This window comes from Larus michahellis, chromosome 7 (assembly GCF_964199755.1).
Source record: "Larus michahellis chromosome 7, bLarMic1.1, whole genome shotgun sequence".
In the NCBI taxonomy this organism is placed as follows: domain Eukaryota; kingdom Metazoa; phylum Chordata; class Aves; order Charadriiformes; family Laridae; genus Larus; species Larus michahellis.
Genome location: NC_133902.1, coordinates 17490822 through 17512148, shown reverse-complemented (window position 1 = coordinate 17512148; position 21327 = coordinate 17490822). Strand labels below are relative to the sequence as shown.

At 44.7% G+C, this 21327-nt stretch overlaps 1 protein-coding gene across 18 annotated transcripts in view; it reads right to left on the bottom strand.

The window, feature by feature from the left end:
• AGAP1 (ArfGAP with GTPase domain, ankyrin repeat and PH domain 1) overlaps positions 1 to 21327 on the bottom strand; it is a 385263-nt gene that overhangs the window by 291095 nt on the left and 72841 nt on the right. For 10 of the 18 annotated variants that reach the window (XM_074595878.1, XM_074595880.1, XM_074595883.1 and 7 more), the window contains exon 1: positions 11170 to 12492. The exons of the other annotated variants lie outside the window; for them this stretch is intronic. In XM_074595878.1, the coding sequence (XP_074451979.1) occupies positions 11170 to 12349 (1180 nt within the window). In that variant the 5' untranslated portion in view covers positions 12350 to 12492. Of the gene's footprint in view, positions 1 to 11169; positions 12493 to 21327 lie in introns of those variants that run through there. 18 annotated transcript variants of the gene reach the window in all.

Sequence of the window (21327 nt, the reverse complement as noted above, 5' to 3'; positions counted from 1 at the left end):
TCCTCCATACTTTATCTGTGCTATATATGGGCAACGTTACATTGACTACAGTTGATGTCTCAACCTGGGGCCCCTAAAAATACAAACCAGCATGCATGCTCAAAACACACTCGATTTCTTCTTTATTTGGGGATGGAAAGGGATTTGTTATCAGTCAATTCCTTACATACTTTGCGAGGGTAGAGGTTAAGGCAAGCTGTGACAGGAACATACTCTGTAAGTATAAAGAAGCCTCGTCCCAACACCCCTTCTTAGAGGAAAGAAGGGATGTGGTGTTACTGCAGAAAACCTTGATGCACACTGTCTATGCTTCTGCCAAAGTAACTGCCAGGAGTGACTAAGAACAGTCTCCTTCAATGCGCTTATTTCTTTAAGTCACATGAATAAAAGGATTCCCTAGGTGAAGGCCCACAATGTGCCCACGTGCACACTGAGGACCTGCAGGGATTTCAGAGTTAAGTTCGAATGATATAGTGTGCTTACTAACACATATGACTGAAAGTACATAATCCACAAGCACAATGGAACCTCCGTTTTGATGGGAAAAGGCATATAATCATAGGAGAGAGCTAACATAGTATCGCTTAACGGTTACCTAGAGTAAAACTGTAATTAACACAGCAACTAAATCCCACTTCAGTCTCTTATTCTACATGCAGGTTTCTGTTTCTCCTACCAAACTAATTCCAGAAAAATCCTACTTCCCAGGTGCTCCCGTGAACCACCAGGAGCCCTCAGGACAGTGAGTAACAATCACATTCGTTCTGCAGATGTTGCAGTGGTTGTGTGAAGCAGAGGCAGATGTTGGAAGACAGACAGTTGCACCACCTGGCTCAGCAGCACTATCACCTTCTTCCTCCCACCGACAGGGATTAACAGCCAAGCCAAGGAATTGGGCTGGGAATGAATTTCTGTAGCAAGGGAGCAGAAGAAAAGGGCTAATGAAAAGAACAAATAGGCTTCCTAGTCTCCAGGTAAAAATCATCACCTCATTCTTTGTAGACCTTCAGACTTGATTCAGAACTTAAAAAAAAAAAAAAAAAAAAAAAAATCAAGTATTGGTATTTCACTGCACCCAAATCGGGAACAGTTTCAAATGCATCAGATGAAAACTGCCCATAAATAGCTCTGGTAAGAAAGTTTCTCTTCCTTCAACAAAGCAACTGGTGCAGATAATAAAAATACCAGTGCTGCTCTGATTGACACTTATGTGGAAGATTCGGGGGAAAAAAAAAAATCATGAGTGGTACTGGCATCCCACTCACCTACCCAGGAGGACCTGGATCAGGAATGCTTCACATGCAAGAAGCATCTATGCACATCAAGAAGCATCTGTTTGAAAGATGACCACTTCTGCAAGGTGTACCTATGGCAAATGACAAAAACAGACCTGTACTTTAACCCCCACTGTCCTTAAAGGTGATTTGTTTCTGCTAGTAAGGTGCAAGATTGGGTAGGGCATTTTGAGCTATAAACTGTTCTTACGCAGACTGAGAGAACCAATAAAAAGATCTCTTTATTTTAGCTTAACCACTGAAGTATAACTTGGCAATCACAGCAGGAATACACAGAACTGAGGACAAGGCAACACAGCACAACCACCTCACGACAGAAAACAGCATGTCTGTCCAGGACCTCTGATATCTAAACCACAGTCAAATTGAATGACACCACTTGTCAAACTAGAAACTATACAGTTTTACAGCATCGTTAACAAAACAGCAACCATTGTGCTTGTATTTCACAGGCACGACTAAACTGAGAAAAAGGTTTAGATTCCATGACAGTAAATTCATTTATTTATTTAAAATTTGGGAACAACTCAAAATGCTTTTCAGAAAAAGTTCTTCGATTCCATCAGTTCTGTTTACTGGAGGAAGATGGCAAAGTTACAACAAGTCTTAAGATGACTGCAGTGCACTATGATCAGCCTCTGCTTATCATGAAGTCTCCTCCCTGCTTCAGCTTTAAAGTTCAAAGGGCTGGAGGTCAACTGCATTAGCAGGTCATTCACTCGCACACAGAAATCAGAAGACACATTTAAAAGTCTCTGCTGCTGCAGACCTTCCACAAACCCAAGGTGCCTGACTGAAGAGGTAAAGCAGGTGGTAATACTAAAAGGTGGCAATAATCTCAGGAACACTTAAGTCTGAACATAAAGCAAACCAACTACATGATTTTGCTTTTCACTCCCCACCCATTATGTTCACAAAGACCAGGAGATAAGAAGGGGTGAGAAAAGGGAAGGATTCCCACAACCAAGTTTTCAACCCAGCTAAACGCACTCACAGTATTTCCATGCCCACGGTACGGTACATACATACAGTAATAGTCAAGCCTGCTTACACATCTTTATACATAGTCAAGGCGCCAAACATAGATCTCCCTTATCTGATCTCAGCCTACTCTTTTCATAGCCTATCATTCTCAAACAACTTCACAACAACTTCACCTTGAGTCACCCAGGAAGCTCTGCAGGTATCTAAACTGAAAATCAAGAATTCCTTCAGCGAACTCCATGTCCCCTCCCAGAGGGCCCCATCCCCACCTAACCCAGCACCTGGAGTTCACCTCTTCATTCACCACAACATTATCATGCCAAACACCATCATCTGCACTAAGCACTGACTTTTCAGCTAACTTAAAAACATCTAAGACTTTCTTAGACCTAAGATGTGCCCAGGTATTTTTAAGAGATTAAAACTGAATTCAAGAATAAATGTTATTTTGCCCAGAACTGCTTACACCCAATGGCATTTAGCTAATGCCCAGGTTAGCCCATGCCTTGAGAAATGCAGGCCGTGCTAGCCATCAAGAAGAAAGCCACAAGGGCCAAGCACTGAGAAGAGCCAGCATTATCCTTGTTGAAAGACAGTTCCCGTGCTGCATGGCTTCCTTGCATTAAATACAGATCACACGAAGAGCACTGAAAACTAACCACTTCTCTCCTTTCCAAGCTTCTGCTTTCCCACCAGTACCCAAAACGATGAGATATTGTTATTGATTTGATTTCTGGAAGGCTGGTGCCACCTTTGACAGCCACCTGGAACATACACCTGAACAGAGACAGCATTCTGCAACAACACTGTACACGTGAGCTGAAAGAGGCTGTTCGCTCCTGTGGACTTTTAAAACATGCTTTCAAAATATCTTTTTCAGAAAAAATACTTTAGCATTATCTTCTTTCTTTGACATTCAGCAAACAATCCTGCCATGCAGAACTCCACACGGAAACAAAGACTTCTCTAGTGCTCTGCCACTCGCCTTAACTCTTGAATATCACAAGCCTGCCCAACACAACACTGAAAATCCGAAGAACTTCATCGCCAACAGGACAAAATCAAAAATAACATGTTCTCCTGAGGATAGAAATGAGCCTCTTTTTATTAACAACGTACTGTAATGGAGATACAGGACAGACAAAGAGGAGGGGGCCAAGAGGATACACAGAGCAAAAAGGATACCAGTGACAGCCAGTAAAGATCTGCCGTACTGGACTGCAAGGGAGGGCAGCCTGAGCAAGGAAACCAACAATCTGCTGCTGAGGATGTGGCAAAGTGGGTGATTTTTCAACTCAAGCGAGGTTAGAAAAAAATATCAAATTCCTCTCAAAGTCCTGGGCACAATTCCCTAGAAGCTGTGAAGAGCAATGCACATTCAATTTTAACAGCTTTAATTACTAAAACTACAGAAGAGTTAAATCTCATATCTTGCATGAGTACAGAATAAGATTATTTTCCCCCTGCAGGACACAGAGATTGAGACAGAAAAGTCGTTGCCTTGCCAACATAAATATTTCTGTATCGCTGAACAGAAGAGCTTCTGAATTAGGACGTTGCATAAGGAGCAGTGAGGTCAACATCCCAGTTTCCCAGGCAGTCTACCCTTGATACAAATGCAATCACATCCCTGGAAGAGCAGGAGATGTTTCGGGCGGTATGTCATTCTTACGCTCATCCCTAAGAAGGCTTTGGTTTTCGGGAGCTACAGGGAGAGCGTCATCTCGGCAAGAATGTTCCATAACAGCAACACCAGCAGTGCTAAGGGGCACCGATTTTTTGGGGTTCAACCTAAAAAAAGAAGCGCCACTTAATAGTGAGAGTAAGTAGTAACTCATTAATTCCACATCCAGACAGAGATGAAAAACAATGCTCTCAAGAGCCAAATAACATACGCGCCCACAGAAAGCAGCAGAGGAACTACGGAGCACGTGCATCTTGACAGATGCATTATACAGCCTTACAAATACAACTGCACTAAGTGGTTTAGCACCCACTTTTTATAATAGTCTTCCCTTTTGTTTAATACATAAGCACTGCCAGTAAGTGACTCCCTGCAAGGGGAATAAGACGAAGAAAAATAAACTCATCAGTGTTACAGAATCCTCTCCTCAAAAACCACACGTGTATATGTATATACACACTAAGTCCAACACAAGTAAACCAGTATTTTTAGGAATCCAGAGTCTCTATCAAATCAGCCAGACAAGCCAACTGACAAATACCTGCAAACAAATAAAGAGGTATTATAAATAACTTGGAAGTGCCAGAGTTGGCAGCAGTCAGCACAGTATTTGAGCTCCCCTTCGTATGCAAGTTGCAAAACATCAGCATCTAACACTTCCAAGAAGGAAAGATCTGCGATGGGTCTTCATTCACAAAATGGAAGCACAGCTCTTAAGCATTCAAACCACACTGCATTTTGGGTGCTGCGATGAACCTTTCCAAGAAACTTCCACGTTATTTCTTAATAAGCACCTCCAAGCCTGAAATTAACTTCACCAAGCTGAGATACATCATGAAGTCATCTAAAACTAAAAGTTGTTTGATGTTAACTAGAACTGACATTGCTGAATTTTTGTATTTCATGTAATAGTTCTCTCTATAAGCTAGTGAAAATAAAGTTACAAATAATGGGTCTCGGGTAATTTGCAAATAGCGTCTCCCATATCAATTAGATATAACTTCGTATACCGCCCAAGTGGAGTATTTACAACCAGGAAATACAGACGTGCCTGCCTCATAAATCACAATTACTGTATCTGACATTACGGCTGGATCCTATGGGGGTTCCTCATAAAGCCCCTTCTGTAATGTCTTAAAATGCTTAGAGATTTACTCAGTGTTACAACTTCAGACAAGTGACCTTTACATCTCTGTGTAAACCAAGCAACCTCAAAGTAAGGAAGCCAAAACATATGAAGACAAGTACTAACCATGAAGTTAAATTTTAACTTAAGTGAACAAATATTCCTTCACATTAGCCTGATCAAGATTTTCAAGACTATTAACCAATGCAGAAACGAACACGACTAAACTCATGACAAATGCGTGCAAACCCATTACAGCTGTTACTGAAGATCAACAGCTGGAGCACGGAAAGCCGTGTCTCCCTGCCTGGCTTGCCTTCTTATCCCCACCAAAGAAAACCTCAAAAAATAACAAAGGCCACCATTTCAGTTTTATTAATGTCTTCTGTGATTAGTAAAAAAAAAATTGCAGGAAGCTACATCACACTGTGTGCTTATTATCTTGATGGTATTTGTGGCCTCTTTTGCTGTAAGAAAACATTTGGTACTATTTTGTCAATAAAGCAGAAGTATTTGTCAAACACTGTCATTATATACCAGTCTGAAACATCAAAATCATCAAACACCCTATTTTAAACTTCCATCAAGATAATAGCTTTATGTTGGACGCTTTTCATGAACAGAATAGATGATAGTTTCTCAAGTTCAATATACTGACATTTCTTTTTCCTCACACATGAAAAAGCCCATTCTGTATTTTTTGGCAGAAACAGCCTTTCACTGTGTGTTTACTGCAGTTGCCTAGGGGAAATGGCAACACCAATTATCAAAAGCAACACTATTACATTAATAGTTTGCATTAATGCCTTTTTTTTTTTTAACCCTACGCAGCTCAAAGTGAAAATGAACGTGCAAGCATTTGAAAGAGATTTGCCCTCACCCACCACTTTCCAAATCTCTTTCTAAGGCTCTAACCATGCCAAAGAAAACAACGGTTACATGCTATTTCAGCTATCATCTTACACAAATCATTTGGTAACTGGATAGTTGTACTTCGGCAATCAGTATTAAACTACCAGTGGCCATCAGCACAGTAAGATCAAAATTAGCTCCGCTCTGCAGAAAAGAGCCAAAGCGTTCACTCAAAATACACCCAAGTGATTCTTCAGTGGCGATCTAAGAAGCCAAGATCTGAAAGCATCGCTACTACCAAGCTTACACTGCGTGGCATGCAACATACTGCTTTGAAACTATTATTTTGTCCAATGAAGCAATTAAAAGTTCTGGCTGCTTAACTACTAAAGAGAGCAAGGGTTCAGCAGCTGGTACAAGTGATTCCATTTTCTAGGGCAAAACGATCATTACGTCCAGTAAAGAACTGCTAACAGCTGAAGGAGCAAAGTTCGAAGTTCTCCTCTATTCGCAGCAGCTCTGAGCAACTCAAACCCTTCCTTCGGCCTGGGAAAAGAGCTCCCACATGCTACCCCACATACAGATTCCACTTCTGAAAAACAAGCCAAATTCTCGGTCATTAATTGGAGACTCACTAGGATTAGGAAACAGTTCCAGAGTAACCTTATCCTTCTTGCCACACTGAGCACCCTCCAATCCAGGGCAAGTAAATACCATGCTTCAAATGTTCTTTTCCTTGTGCAAGTTGCGTTTTGGTCATCTACATGAGCTTCATTAGGTCAACACACTTTTACCTACAGCGGTAAACCAAGCAACGGGCAGATCTCTGCCAAATGAAGAAGTATGCTAATTTAATTTACAGAGCTTGGTTTGCGAGGGAATGGTGACGAATGCCCGTACGACACTTTTACACAAGTATTCAGCAATCCGTCCCAAGAAAGTTACCCACTACTGCCATCAGGTATTCAACTGCCAAGTTAATAGAGAGCAACATTAAAATTCTACATTTCTTTTCAATTTCACCAGAAAAAACAAAGACCATGACCACTAGCATCTGGCATACACTTCAATATTGTGCAAACTTTAATCCATCTCATTCTCTAATTCAGCCAGTGACCTTAATACCAGTTCAGTTCTTAATCATCTGGTTCTATCAGTGCAGCTGGCATTCGTTTTGCTTGACACAAGACCTACCCAATAAATAATAAAAACCCTCTTAGACAATGCTTGACAATGCTTAACCCCAATTGCAATCTATTTATCTGCTAGATTTTGTTTTCATAACAATGCCTAGACAACACTCACTCACAATAACTGAAACAGCTAGAAGAGTCCTAGAAGTTTTAGTCCATTAAAAAAGGGACTCTCCAGTGTTGAAAAATAGTATTCTTATACCAGCACATCATCAAAAACCTTCAGCCAAGAGACAGGGAACAATGCGGGACTAGTTCCAATATATTTGCACCACGTTGCCCAAATTTCACGTGCTCCAAAGCTTCGCCTGATCACCCAACACGAGCGCACAGAAAGTTTACTGGGCTGGCGTTGGAAATGTCAGCAGCGTAATGCACCAGGGCAATAAGCAAGAGATGACACAGAACTAACAAGAATTATCTCAAGTGAAGCTTTGCAAGAAAAGACCAGAGGCCTCCAACAGAGATCACCTGTCAGCTTCCTTCTACTTCCCATCACCACAAACTGCAGAGAGTTTGAGATAAGAGCTTAAAACTAATTCCTCTAAAACCTCAGGGGGGAAAAAACCTCAAAAGAGCAGTTTATAATGATACTCCTTTTGATAGTCTACAATTTTGATTCACACATCTGCTTAATATATCCTGAAGAGGGGTTATTCAAACAAAGTTATCTCAAAACAAAAGCACAAAGTCAGAACCCCTGAAAAAGAAACTGCCATTTTAAAACCCCACTGCCCTGGAGCCATCCTTCTCCTCCAGAGCAGCAAGAGTTCCTCTCATTATGAAAGAACCATGAAGACTTCAAGGGGAAAAAACAAAACAAAACAACAATAACAAAAAAAAACCCAAACAAACAAACAAACCCAAAACTCCAGGAACAACATTTTCCTTGACAAGTTCTCCATAATAGTTTTAAGGCAAAAATAGCTTCTCTTGTTTCTCTGACTTGAAGTTGACGAAAATTTCTCTTTTTCTCTTTTTTTTTTTCCTTTGGGAGTAGTGGTGGTGAGTATGTAAAGACTTTTCTTGCTTCAAATAAATGAATTTACAGGTTGAACACCATGACATAAGACTCTTAAAATCAGGGACAAGTGAACTTCAAAACCAATCATTTGATATTTAGATAGAAGAATACTCCAAGATTAGAATAGCAGCATTAGTACAGCATTAGCCTACCGTATAAAAAAAAAAATTTCAAAACGGACAAAAACACTTACATGTTTTCAACACAAAGCTAGCCGTGAAGGTGGCAGCTTGCTAACATCACCTCCGTAGTCCAGAAAACATCACATTAACACGTTGCAATCCTCATGAAAAAGCAGAGACCATGAACAACATCCAAAAGATGGGCACCAGCTTGGCTGGCTGACAGACCACTTCATCTTCCCCACCCATGCCTTCAGTTTTTCCTCTTTTCTTTCCTACAAGCTACCTTTTAAATTTGGCCAACACTTAAGTCACCTGGAAGCAGTAGTTCCCCTTTGCTGGGAAGTAGGTGTTTGAACCTCCCCCCCACTGCTAAGGAAAGCTTTGGGAATCGTTGCTTACATGGGACTTGAGGCCAACGATGCCACAGCAAATGGGGTTTTGCAAGTAGAAAACGAAAATGCTTGATGCCCAAAGACTGCTTACTGACACCGTGAAGAATAATTCCCCCCCCCAAAAATCAACCTTTACCCACTTCACAGCATAATTAATAGTAACATCAAAAACATATAGATTTAAATATTCTTCTTTGCTTTAAAAAAAAAAAAATCTGTAACTTCAGCTTGTTCAAAAGTATATTACCCGACTAAGGTAGTTAGGAACAGTTTTTCGAGAAACAGAACGCAAGCAGATATTGTGACATCTGGGCAATTATTTCAAGTTGAAAACGCCAACAAGTACGACATTTGAAACGTCTACTTTCTGTACAGACCTTAGGCAGGCCTTGTATAGAAAGTACAAAGTCAATAACTCAGGCACAGCACCAAACACACAGAATATCAATGGCACGCGTGAAACAAGTTTAAAGTAGTAAAACTTCTTTTTTCCTACTGGTTACACAGGGGGAAAAAAACCAAACGCTAAAATCAAGATTGGACCTGTGTCTCCATCATTACTCTAAAACGTATGCACAGGACTGTCAAGAGGATACAATTTCACATCAACCAGAAGAGGCAAGAGACAAGTCTTGGCTGAACAGCAGCTCATTCCAATCTCGAAGTACTAAAATATATTTGGCATGCTAATCATAACATCCCATTAAACTTTTTCTTCCTAAGAAATATAATAGGAGAAATTAAAGACAAATTCATTTAAACTTAGCTTTCTGGAGGACAGCAATAAGCAACAGCTGAAACTGTGCACGAGCTTTTTCTGATAGCAAAAGCCTTAACTTCTCTGGAAAAAAGCAGAAAGCGGCAGAGCATGCCAGACCCGCTAACCCATAACACAAGCCTGCAACACTGCTACCAACCTGTAACCACATGGCTGGTCCCAACACGCATTTTTTTTCTCTGGAAAACAAGACCCAAAGCTTACTTTCACCAGATAAATGTGACACTGGCACATACAAGGAAAGCTGCCCCAGAACATCTTAATGCTGCATATCAACGGTTACTGATTAACTGAAATCTTCAACTTATCCTGGGCTGAAAGGACTGTGCTCCAACTATATGACTGTACGTTGTTAAAACAGAGTAATAGTTTAAGTGTATTGGCACAGGACAGGCATAAATAGTTGTATGAAGTAACTCTCTGTTGTGGTTACCTCAAACTTTAACCAAGGTCAGACCACAATTTCCGTCAAGATTATTATAAGCCCACATGAATGCCTCTACATCAATAAAATACTACAATCCTCAGTTACTAGGTTTAAATATTTGGCTTTGCTCCTTGTGCCTCAAACTCTGGGCATACTCCACTCACAGCAGGACTCCTGGATCTGTAACAGGCTGGTAGCACCACGAAGCAGCTCCTACTCTTGCTTCCCCACAATAAACCTGCCCATCCCAATTCTACATCATCCTTTGCTGTACCTGTGGGCTAGCAGAAAGCTTAAGCTTTCTAATCGAGAGCTGTATTTGCAGAAAAGCAGCACTTTACAGATCACTTGCCACTTTGATAAGTACTTAGTGCTCAAAGGACGCTATAATTACTGGTTAAATGTTTCATCACAGATACCTGTTAAAGAGTTGAAACGAGCAGCTAGGAAGAAAGCACACTGTCTTACAGTGAAGCTCCACAACCAGCATTTCTGGTTTAACGATACTGTGATCCTTTCACATCCTCACAGAAAGCGGCTAGTCAGCTCTTGACTTCCATCCCACAGTAAGGTTAATTTTCAAGTTTTTCTTGTATCCTAGGGATTCACAAACCCCAGAACTTTCCAATCTGTTTTCCATTGAGAATTAGCAACACTTTGGCTAGTTAAAGATTTGTACACACCTATAAACACAACTCAAAGAGCACGGTTTCTGAATTTGTTCTGTTTTTAAAAAATATCAAACTCTGTTGAAATTCTTTTGTTCCTAAGAGGTTTAGGATTTACAATACATCTACATCATCAGTATTTACCTACTCCTCTAAAGCAAGCAGCCACATTTCTGAGCACCGTAACTCATCTTTAGGATTACAAGTGTCTTTCCAAAAGGGGAAAGTCCTAGTGTTGCGCAGCACTGGGCCACCCAGTGACCTATATACAGCAGCACTGTAGTTCACCTTCTACTCCATAATTAAACGAGCTACACTTGCATCACTCAGCTGCCATGGAATGCATAATCAACCAACCCAGAGAGCGCTTTTTGGTTCAGGAGGTACAGAGCCTAACCTGCCCCCATCAGAGCTGCTAGGCGATGCACCTGACAAGAAAGCTCTAGCACACACTTTAAAGTGTGCCTTATCCCCTACTGCATACAGCCATCATATATCCCACTGCAGCATCTCCCTCTCCTCACGCATAAAGGCCCACCAGCCCTTATCACGGATTCAGAGCTTTGGAGCAAATACCCCCCCACACGCACACACACCCCCAGATAAGAGAAGGAAGGGCACCTTTGTGGGGGGACCCATTGATGCTCTCGGAGCTAGACTGCATGTCCACGGTGGCTCTCCTGAGGCTGCTAAAATAAGCCCTGGACCTGGAGAAGCTGCTGCGGGGGGAGCGCCCGTGGGGGCTGCCGAAGAGGGCGGAGGTGCCGTCCTTGCGGGCGAAGATGCCGCTGAAGAAGCGCAGCAGCCGGTGCTCGTGGGCGGCGGCGGCGGGGCCCTCCCGCCCCAGCCGCTCGGAGAGACGCTGCAGGTCGCTGTTATCCAGAGTCCGGTTCTTGCTCTTGCTCCGCTCCCAGCGCTCCAGCTGGGAGAGCGGGTCCGCCTGGCTCAGCACCTCGCCCACGTCCAGCGTATTGCGCTTCTCCGGGGGGACGACGGGGACGGCGGCGGGCGGCGAGCCCTGCGGCCCGGCCTCCTGGCTCGGCGGCGGCCCGGGGAGGCAGCCGGAGCTGCTGTGCCGCCTCACCCGGCCCAGCGCCCGCATCCGCGGCAGCTCCCCCCCGCCGCCGCTCCAGTGCCTGAAGCTGAAGCTCCGCCGCAGCAGGCCCGGCTGCCGCCAGGGGCTCTGCCCCCGCTCCCCCGCCTGCGGGGCCTCGCCCGAGCGGCCTGACGGCGGGCCGCGGGCCCCCGGACCCCCATCCTCCTCCTCCTCCTCCTCGGGGGAGGCTGCGGCTTCAGCCCCGCCACAGGTGGCAGCCGGCTCCTCGCCGCTCGCCTCCGGGGAAGGGCTGCCCCGTGGCCCCCCGAGGGCGAGCTCGGCGGGGAAGGGCTGCCCCGCTCGCCGCGGCACCTTGAGGCGGCCCAGCTCCAGCTGCCCGGTGCTGAGGGTCCTGAAGTTGCGGAATCCGCAGGGGCTGGGGACTCGGTCCCGCTCCTCGCCCTCCTCCGCCTCGCCCTCCTCCTCCTCCACCAGCAGCAGCCCGGCCCTGGTGAGGCTGGAGGAGCCCGGCGCTCGGCTGCCCCCGCGCCGCCCGCGGCGGGGCAGCTCCGGGCCGGGATGGCCGCTCTCCGGCCCCAGCAGCTCCTTCTTCACCATGGTCACAGAGATGCGGTAGACGGTTTTCCTCTGGGGGGTCCCCCGCTGCATCCTCTCCGGAGAAGAGGCGGCGGCGGCCGGCGGCTCGCTGCTGTCCAGAAGGTACATGTCCCCCCCCGCCGCTCTCCTCCCCTCAGGCAGCAGCATCCAGCCCGGGCATCACAGCGCGCCCGCCGCCGGAGATGGAGGTGCCGGAGAGACGTGGCTTTCTGGAACCGCCAATCGGAATATGCAGAACCACAAACCACCGCAACCCAATGGGGGGGAAAGAAAAAAAAAAAAACCCTCCCGTGTGTCACACCCCGCTCGGGGAGTCACTCGGCTGCGGCGGGGTTAGGCGGCAGCTCCGCTCCGGCATCGCTGCCCGCCGGCGGACGGCGTCCATGTCAGCGCCATCCAACCCTGCCGGCCCCTTCCCGAGACACCCCGGAACGCTTTAAATCCATGCGGCGACCGCACGCATCCTCCTGCGGATCTCGAAATGCATCGCCGGGGAGAAGCACGGTCCGGTATTCAAGGGATTAGAGCAGAAGCAGCCTTCAATTTCATTGTTTACAGCCAGCCTGCACGTTTGCGGATCTTGCGTCTTTTTTTTTTTCCCCCTCCCCTCCGCCGGGTAAATCCGATTAATATCCGTCCTCAGGACAGCAGAGAGGGCGGGCAGCGTTCAGCCCGGCAACCCGCTGCCCGGGCTGGGCTGGACGGGGGCCCGCTTGGAAACGAAAACGCCGCCGTTCGCAAGCGCAGCGGGGGCAGGAGCGGCCGGCCCCGAGGCGCACGCCCCTGGGCGGGCAGCGCGGCGGCGGGGAGGGGAGGGCGGGCAGCGCCGGGCCGCGGCAGCCCGGGCTTCCCCAAGCGCCGGACTGGAGTCCCGCCCGCCCCGGAGCGGGAGGAAAGCGGCGCGGCACGATGCAGAGGGTCTTCCTCCCAGGTGAGTCCAAGCAGTTTTCTCTCGATTTCCGTCTTCCAAATCGAGCCTCCGAAGGGGAGCAGTGCAGTTACGCCTCACACTTCCCTGCCAACAGCCCCAGGATGGACCCAGGCCCATGAAGGGCACGGGCACACATCACCCATGAGTTTTGGCCAAGACATCACACCTGAGCTCAGCCTTCCATGCATCCCAGGGCTGTGAATCCAGGCTGAAGTGAGGGCAGTGCCGCCTTCTTGACAACAAAGAGTCACAATTCCCAGAATATAATAATTCCCATTATTTTTCATCTATGACAACTGTAATTGTCCTTAATAAATGTTAACCATAACACTTCACACAATTAAAAAGCCACATTGCTACCTGGTTAGTCATGCAAAAAACTGACCTGCCATACCCTCCCCAGCCATTGGTTTGACTCTTCTGCAAAGCTGGGAGACAGTGTGACACACACCTTTCACACCCAGCTTGCCAGTTCTCTAGCAGTCCAGATCAGGAATGCTGAAATCATTAACAACCAATAGGTGTCCCTGTTAAAAAAGTCATTAGTAAGCCATGGTGACAGACACCAGAAATTAAACAATACTGGGAATAAGGTTTCTAGGTCCCATGCACAATATGCTTTTTAAAGTCAAGCTTCAAAAACTACCTCCAACTGCCTTGCACGTCCCTTCCAACTCTGCAGTCAAACATCTTTTGCCAATGCCAGTAAGGTTCAAAACCAGTAAACATGTAAAAAGGAAGGAAAGTGAAAGTATAACTCAAACAGAAAAGCAGCCCAAAGATCTCAAGGCAATTCACTCCCAGGATACCTCCAAAAACCTGGCAGAAGAGAGCAGAGATGGCAAAAGCTTCTACTTGGGTGCTCCCCCAGGCAAGTATCACAGTTGCAGACCACAGACACAGGTGGCATGAGCTGGGCAGGACCTGCCATCAGGAGCACTTCCAGGTGGGAGGTTGTATTCTCACCCCAGGTGCACCCAAGAATAAAGGGTGTGCTGGGTTCCAGCTACCATCAACATTACTTTATTGACAACACTGGGATCCTACAACACATGCTGCAGGCCAATTACCAGCTGGAACACAATTAATTGCTGATTTAACCCACTTGTCCAGGTATGACAGATGCTGTTGTCTCTACCCCTGAATAATTAACATTTATTATTCATCTTTGCTCTATTCATCACTGAATAGATTTGTACATCAGATACCTGATCAAGACCAGCCCTAGCAAAAAAAGTCTTAAGAACAACCCAACATGAGCGCACTCCACCAGCAGAAAAGTTTCCAGTTCCTTCTAAATGCTTGTTCACTACCATAGTACAATAATAAGGTTTTTCTATTTCTCTGACATTCAAAAGAACATTTCCAATAGGTATTTCTAAATGGGACGGAGGGCAGAACCTGTAATGAAAAACGGGTCTAATAAAGAGGAAAAAGAGGGATACAAAGAAAAAAGAGGGATACAAGGAAAAAAAAAAGAGGGATACAAGGAAAAAAAAAAGAGGGATACAAGGAAAAAAAAAAGAGGGATACAAGGAAAAAAAAAACAAACAAAAAAGATACACTCTTGCAGCGTGTCGCACCGACTTTCCGGACCTGCCGATCGCATCCCCCAGCCGGATCCGTGCCGCACTTTCCAGCGCGCCGCTCCGGGAGAGCGGGCTCCTCACCCGGAGTGGAACCAGCCATTTTTCATCCGCCCGGGCTGACAGACCCCTTCAGAGGAACCACTTTTCAGCGCAGACAAATACCCGGCGCATTCCTTCAACCCTCTCCGGAGCACACACACACACACCCCCCAGCTCCCCGCACTCCTCCCGGCGGCGGGGCCGCTCCGCACCGCTCCCCGCCTTCGGGGCCCGGCCCCTGGTCCCTGCGGTGCGGTCACGCCGCGGGTGGAAATTGTCACGTTGGTCATGGGTGCGGGATGCTGCAACGGCTCTTCTACAGGTAGTAAGTCGTGCTGGGAGGTGGCTCTGCTGCTCCAGCTCATCACAACCGGCCACCCTGCAGCGTCCTGTGAGACTCCTCGTCAATAAGGCTTCTTGTCACAGCCCAGAGACCATCACCTGCGGGTCCTCTCGTCTCTCCCCACCGCCGGACAGAGAAACTGCACTAGCCTTCAGAAATCTGACATTACTTGGCCATACAATATCAGGTTATCTCAGAGCAGTAGCTTAATTCACAGAACAAGGGATTTCATGTTTAATATTCTGGAAGAGCTCCAAAATTACCACAGAGGCCTATGCAATACCTCAACTCATGGGATTCTGCCCGTAGCCCACGCAGAGCATGGCGTCGCTGCGCCCACCCCAGTCAGGCTGAGACCCAGCAGCAGCACATTCCCTCCTGCAATTAGCACAGATCCGGTCCCAGAACAGAAGTCCCTCAGGCCCTGGGACAAGAGCAGCCAGAAGTCACAGCAGCCAACCCAAACAACTCATTTGGCTTCGAGCCTACGCCTTGTGTCCTGAAGGGCCCTTGGCTGCAGCTCCCGGTTACCTTTTATTCCGCAGGCTGCTGGAAGCGCGGAGCATGAGGCACATGCCCAATAAATATGGGGCTTCACCAACAGGGCCTGATGACACAAGAGTATATATATACACCCCTCATTTATCCCACCTAACTCAAAAATTGCTAATTGCCATACTACCTTCTGCCACGTACCCGAAGTACCTCCAAAATAACTGTGCTTGACAAAGTCTCATTGTCTCTCCATGATATTCACACTGAAAAGCAGTTGCCAAGCAAATCCCCCATTCCACGTAGCCATTAAAGGGTCATATTTGCCACTTTTCATTCTACTGCCAAGGTCAAGCCTATTTACACTACATTGAAGACCTCCACCGCCAACAAAACCAAATTCCAGTGCACCTCTAGCAGCAACGTAAATCCATTTGAATATATGGAATGTAATATTTTGATTTTTCACACAAGAAGCTCACTCACATCACAACATTGCCAGCAAACTAGCAAAACCCAGCCTGATGACTTAAAATGCATCAACATGTTCCATTCAAGAGAAGCACTCTACTATAATTTAGTCTCACGATTTTCAGCAATAAATCCCAATGATTTATTTAAATCAAGACAGTGAAACACAGGTAACATGAGTGCCTGAAATCTTTAAAATGCTTCAAGCAACCTTCACGTGGATTTCTGCCTCACACAGCCTGCTTTACTGCAAAACCGCAGTGCTGCAGTACCAGCTGCATCTGTAGCTAGACACTGGGCACTGCTAAAGGGAAGCCAACAAGTTAAATACTCCAGATTAAAAAAAAAAAAAAAAGATGAAAACTAAAATGATCAGGAAAAGTGCAGAAAGAGCCCTGTGAATACAGCATTCATTGCTTCCCACTCTGAATGATGTTCTTGAGTTTCACAGCATTGCTGACCAGGTCACCAGCACACAGCACTGACTGCTGAACATCAACAACTGGACAACTTCTAGTCATTCAAATATTCACTGCTCTCATTGTCTTTTATTTTTTTTTTTTAAAGAAAAACAGACCTAAATTTAATGGTTTTGCACACTGCAGGTTAGACTCTAAACACACAGTATCATTTCAAGTAGTTGTTCCTTTAACAAATTGATTGTGGAAGATGAAATTAGGTCACCTGAACAATTCTTACAGTAATTCAGACATGATTTCACTTTTCTCTTCTAGAGATACAGTGCTCCATCTGCTGTTTGTCATTACAGATCAGTGTCCAACGAGGAAACAAGAGAAGGCATCTGGACGAGAACAACATTGTGCTGGAGGGTACCAGCAATACGGAGACCAAACTCGAGGTCTCTCTCAAGCCACAGGGTTTGTATTAAGCCCACTGATCTGTGTTCTTCTGTCACTATGCACTTGTCCATTAAAACAGGCCTGAATTCCACTGTAGGCAATTCTTTACTAAGATGAAGAACAGAGACATCTCATAACAATACAGAGAATAGGAGCTACCAGCAAGAAGTCAGCATTTGCTATCAATAATGGTCTTACTGTCAGCACAATGAAATCAGATTTCTGTCCTAAAAACAATGGATGCTGACCAGGAAAGGGAATAAGGGTGATGGGATGTGCAGTAAAAATGCAACTCGATAATTTGTCTCTCTCTCACCAGGAGAGAAATAAGATGTTTGCACGTCTGTATTTAAGGGAAAGCGAGGTTGCAGTAAGCCCACTCGAAGCCCTTAAGAGTTAAATATGCCTCCCATCCATTGCAGAATCTCCGAGGGGGTTCACAGGATACCAGGCATCAGCTTCACCTGGTTAACTGCGTCGGGAAAAGCCAATACAGAACCACCATACAGCTTTATAAAAGCTCTTACATACTTGCAAGAAACATCCTAGAAAGCTACCCCTGTTCTTAGGCAAAGGTCTCGGCATCTGAACAGAAACTCTCCCAACTGCAACAGCAGTTCCTCAGGAAAATTCAGGGCGCTTCCAAGCTTCAAACGGTTGTCATCGCCACTCCAGGAAGGTGACATGTCTTATTGCCAGGGCTATGCTGCCATATGGGAAAACACCATCTACAATACTTTTCCTAATTTTTAAGTGCGGATTTTATTGCCTATTTATGCACCTGATAGCCTAAAAGGCTCATACTTCATAAGAATGTAATATAAACCCAATAATGAAATATCTTTCACTCATACCCATTTATTAAAGATGAGTGAAGGGGAAATGGGAAAAATAAGAGAGTTAAATCAATTAGGATTTTTTTTTACCATAATGCATGCTAAAGATGTTGTTCTAAAAAAAATTAGCTTATCAGACACCTTCAACCAAATTCCAAATTGCATATAGTTTCTGATGCTCAAGCGTGGCAGATTTCATCACTGCAATTTACTTAAAAGAACAGAATAAAAAAGGGGAAAGGGGAAAAGGGGGGAAAGCCCAAAAAGTCTTCAGGTTTTCTGCATGACTAAGATTATCCTTCCAATTTCTGCCCTCAATCTGCTGGAGCCATTACCACTACTATAGTTTGCCTATCCATCTGCTTCTCTTCAGCTTAAAAACAAAACAAAATACCTGACTGCAGCTGGATTTCTATTGAATAAAACAGGATAGTCCTAAGTTATCTTCTCACTAAACAAACAGGCATCCAGAGAATTAAGTCCACAAGATTCATCTTCCCATTTTATGTAAAGTGTTTTTTTTCAGATGACATCCTCTGACAGAAGAGTTGCAGCCTTTTGCTGCTACAGAACTTAATTGAAGCAGCAGAGCAGACAAAAATAAAATGAACCGTAGAAACTGCATTATTTCCTTCATTAATACTTTAAGCTAAGACATGAAAGCCTGCAGTACGCCTGCCCTGATAGCTACACGGTGAATCTTCACAGTGGTAAATCTGCCCGGTGAAGACAGCACAATTAACTTGGTTTGTAATTCCATCACTCCCCCCAAAGCCTTTGGTACGGAATGGCCAGTATTAAAACCGCCCCCATTTTGTGCTCTGCTGTACCCCGGCATTTTGGGTACGTGGGTAGCAAAAGCTCAAACACGTCTGTCAGCAAAGTCCAGTAAAAGGCTGTAGGTGAAGCAGACTATTGTAGAAAGCCAAACCAAATCATTATGGTACCTCATATACAAATATTAAATGTTAAAACTGAGACAGCAGGCAGTAATGCTATAAATCATCCTCCTCCTCAGGCGCCCAGAGCTGCTAGAAGTCACCCTGCCCCTGCCTGCGCTGTTACCTGTGGTTTCATCTGCTCTTCTGGGGAAGGGAACAAGTGTTAACACTCTTGGCAGCCCTGCCATCAATTGGCCACTCGATCCCAAAAGTTGGCTTCCACTTTAATCGAAGTTTTTATCCCAGTTGTCAACATCTATCATCTATCCATCAAGATAACTTTAGAAACATGAATTCTGTAACTTTAATTTGCTGCTAAGTAGGCTGCCAATATAACCTGCTTGCTAGTCTTTTGGTTGCCTAAACCAGAACACGTCAGGCACCGAAAAGCAGCAGCAAGGCACTGCGGCCATGGGACAGATGTTCAGAAAAGGATCATCTGGAACACCCTGAAAGGACTGCTGCTGTCACCTGGCTGCCCTTTCTGCTACTGGTAGGCAAAGCTTCCGAGAATAAAGTAGAAGGTAGCTCACCTTTCTACACATGCAGTGCTCCCGTAGGGGCTATTAACTATAACCAAAGCTCATATGCACTTTGGAATCTCATTTTAAATACATGGCTAATAAATAATCAAGTCATGCATGCCTCGATAAGAACCAGTATAAGTTTCCAAAAATCCTAACCTCATTCTGGATATTATTAATTTTTCCTAAAAGGTAGGTGCTTTTCAACTCAGACTATCATACATTTTCTTTAATATTTTACTGTAAATATTCTGAAAGGCAGCATAAAAACATACTTTCAGTCCCTCAAACTCAGGATTGCAACTTTTGGTTATTATATATGGTGTTTCGGTATCTCACAAAGCAGGAAGATTTCCTGCTGCCTGCCAGCTACCCAGCGTTACTCATTTTCAGGCAGGCCGCTTTCCACCTCAAATCATTTACACACTTGAAGAGACTGCACTGCAGTGCGGAAAACAAGGCATCAGAACTCTGGAAACCACTTCTGGCTGAACTTCCATATCACAAATATTAGAAGTATGTGAATTTGTCATTAACAACCATCTAGTTGAGTATTTAAAGTCACATTACAATCTCCATGAAGCCTAGCCAGCCTCCTTCAGTGCCATGAATTCAGAGGCTTACGTTTTTATGGAAGTGTTCTACTCAAAGCATGAACTTTAAATCATCAGTGTAAGAAAAGAATATGCTACGACACCTGTTATTGACACAGCCATCTATTAACCGAGCAGCCTAAGAGCTAGCGGGTATGCTTTTTACAAAAATGTTAGAAGTTTTAACCAGGTATGCAACATTTCTCTGCAAAATTAAGTGTCATAACATGTAGCATATGTTTGTCTTCAGATTTTTGTATCCAAGAAAATGAAGAAAGCAAAGAACAGGAATATAATGGGGAGTATAGTCTGGTCTCACCTATAGGTAGATAACAGACAAACTCTCAGCTATTGTATTTGTAATATGGGTATCGTCCTGCATACAGCTGATGTCAGTTTGTGGTGCATTTACAACTTTACATCACCTTTTACAATTTTAGAAAGGGAGTGCTGTTTTTTGACTCAAACATAAGACTCCTCCAGAACCCTCTCTCTCTATATATAATCTCTACAGATATATACCTACACACCATATATATTGTGTATTTTATATGCATATATCAAGTGCATCTGCTTGCTAAGCCTCTTTGTACCGAATTACAGAAGCATGCCTTCTGATTCCGTACAAAAGCAGATTGATGGAAGCCGCTCAGAGCTCTAGCCCTCCAGTTACTGTATTCACTAAGCCACCTACATATTACAGAAGACTTGCATTAAAAGTCTGCGTAATGCCATTCTGTAACTAAACAAATTGTGACATTTGTAGAAGCTTTTAACATCTGCTGAAACTTTTTAAAGCTTCTGTTTTCAAAAATGTAATACAGTACCAAAGATAATGTAATGTGCTGTGGACTTGAGTAGCAGTGTTTTCAAGCCATCCTGGAGCTAACAAGACAAAAAGATTTAGCAGATACAAAGACCGTGGTTCTGGGTAGGTGCTGAGAACTACAGACCAACCCAAGGGGCACTGAAGCATGTTAACAGAGTGGTAAAGTGAACTATGTAAATGAGCCAACCCAAACAGGTTCAACTCATGAGCAACTTGCTGAAGTCTTTATTTACCCAGCAGCTACATCCACACACCTACCTTTAGCTTCACAGCTCTGCCACTTCTGCACCTCTAGCCTGCTTCTGCCCTTCATAAATTATATCAAACAAGCTTTTTTCTTGTCCACCACAGCGCCTTTTCCTTTGGCTTCAGCAAGTTACACAATATCGTACAAGTATTTGTGTCAAGCACAGGCTTACTTACGTGTGTGCTCCACACACAGCCATCAAAGAGAATGGAACTACTACCAGGCATTTGGAAGAAGGAAAAGAAGGTGGAGAAGGGAAGGCTAGAATTAGACCAGAAAATAATTCTTGAAAAATCCACCCGGTGAGGGATAAGAGTTGCTTGTATGTACAAGCTAGCTAATAATAGGCCCGAGAGCCTGTCAGAGTTGACTCGTCAAAAGTAATGCAGGACACGGGAAGTTTAAAGCCAACGGGTAGGAGCATGGAGAA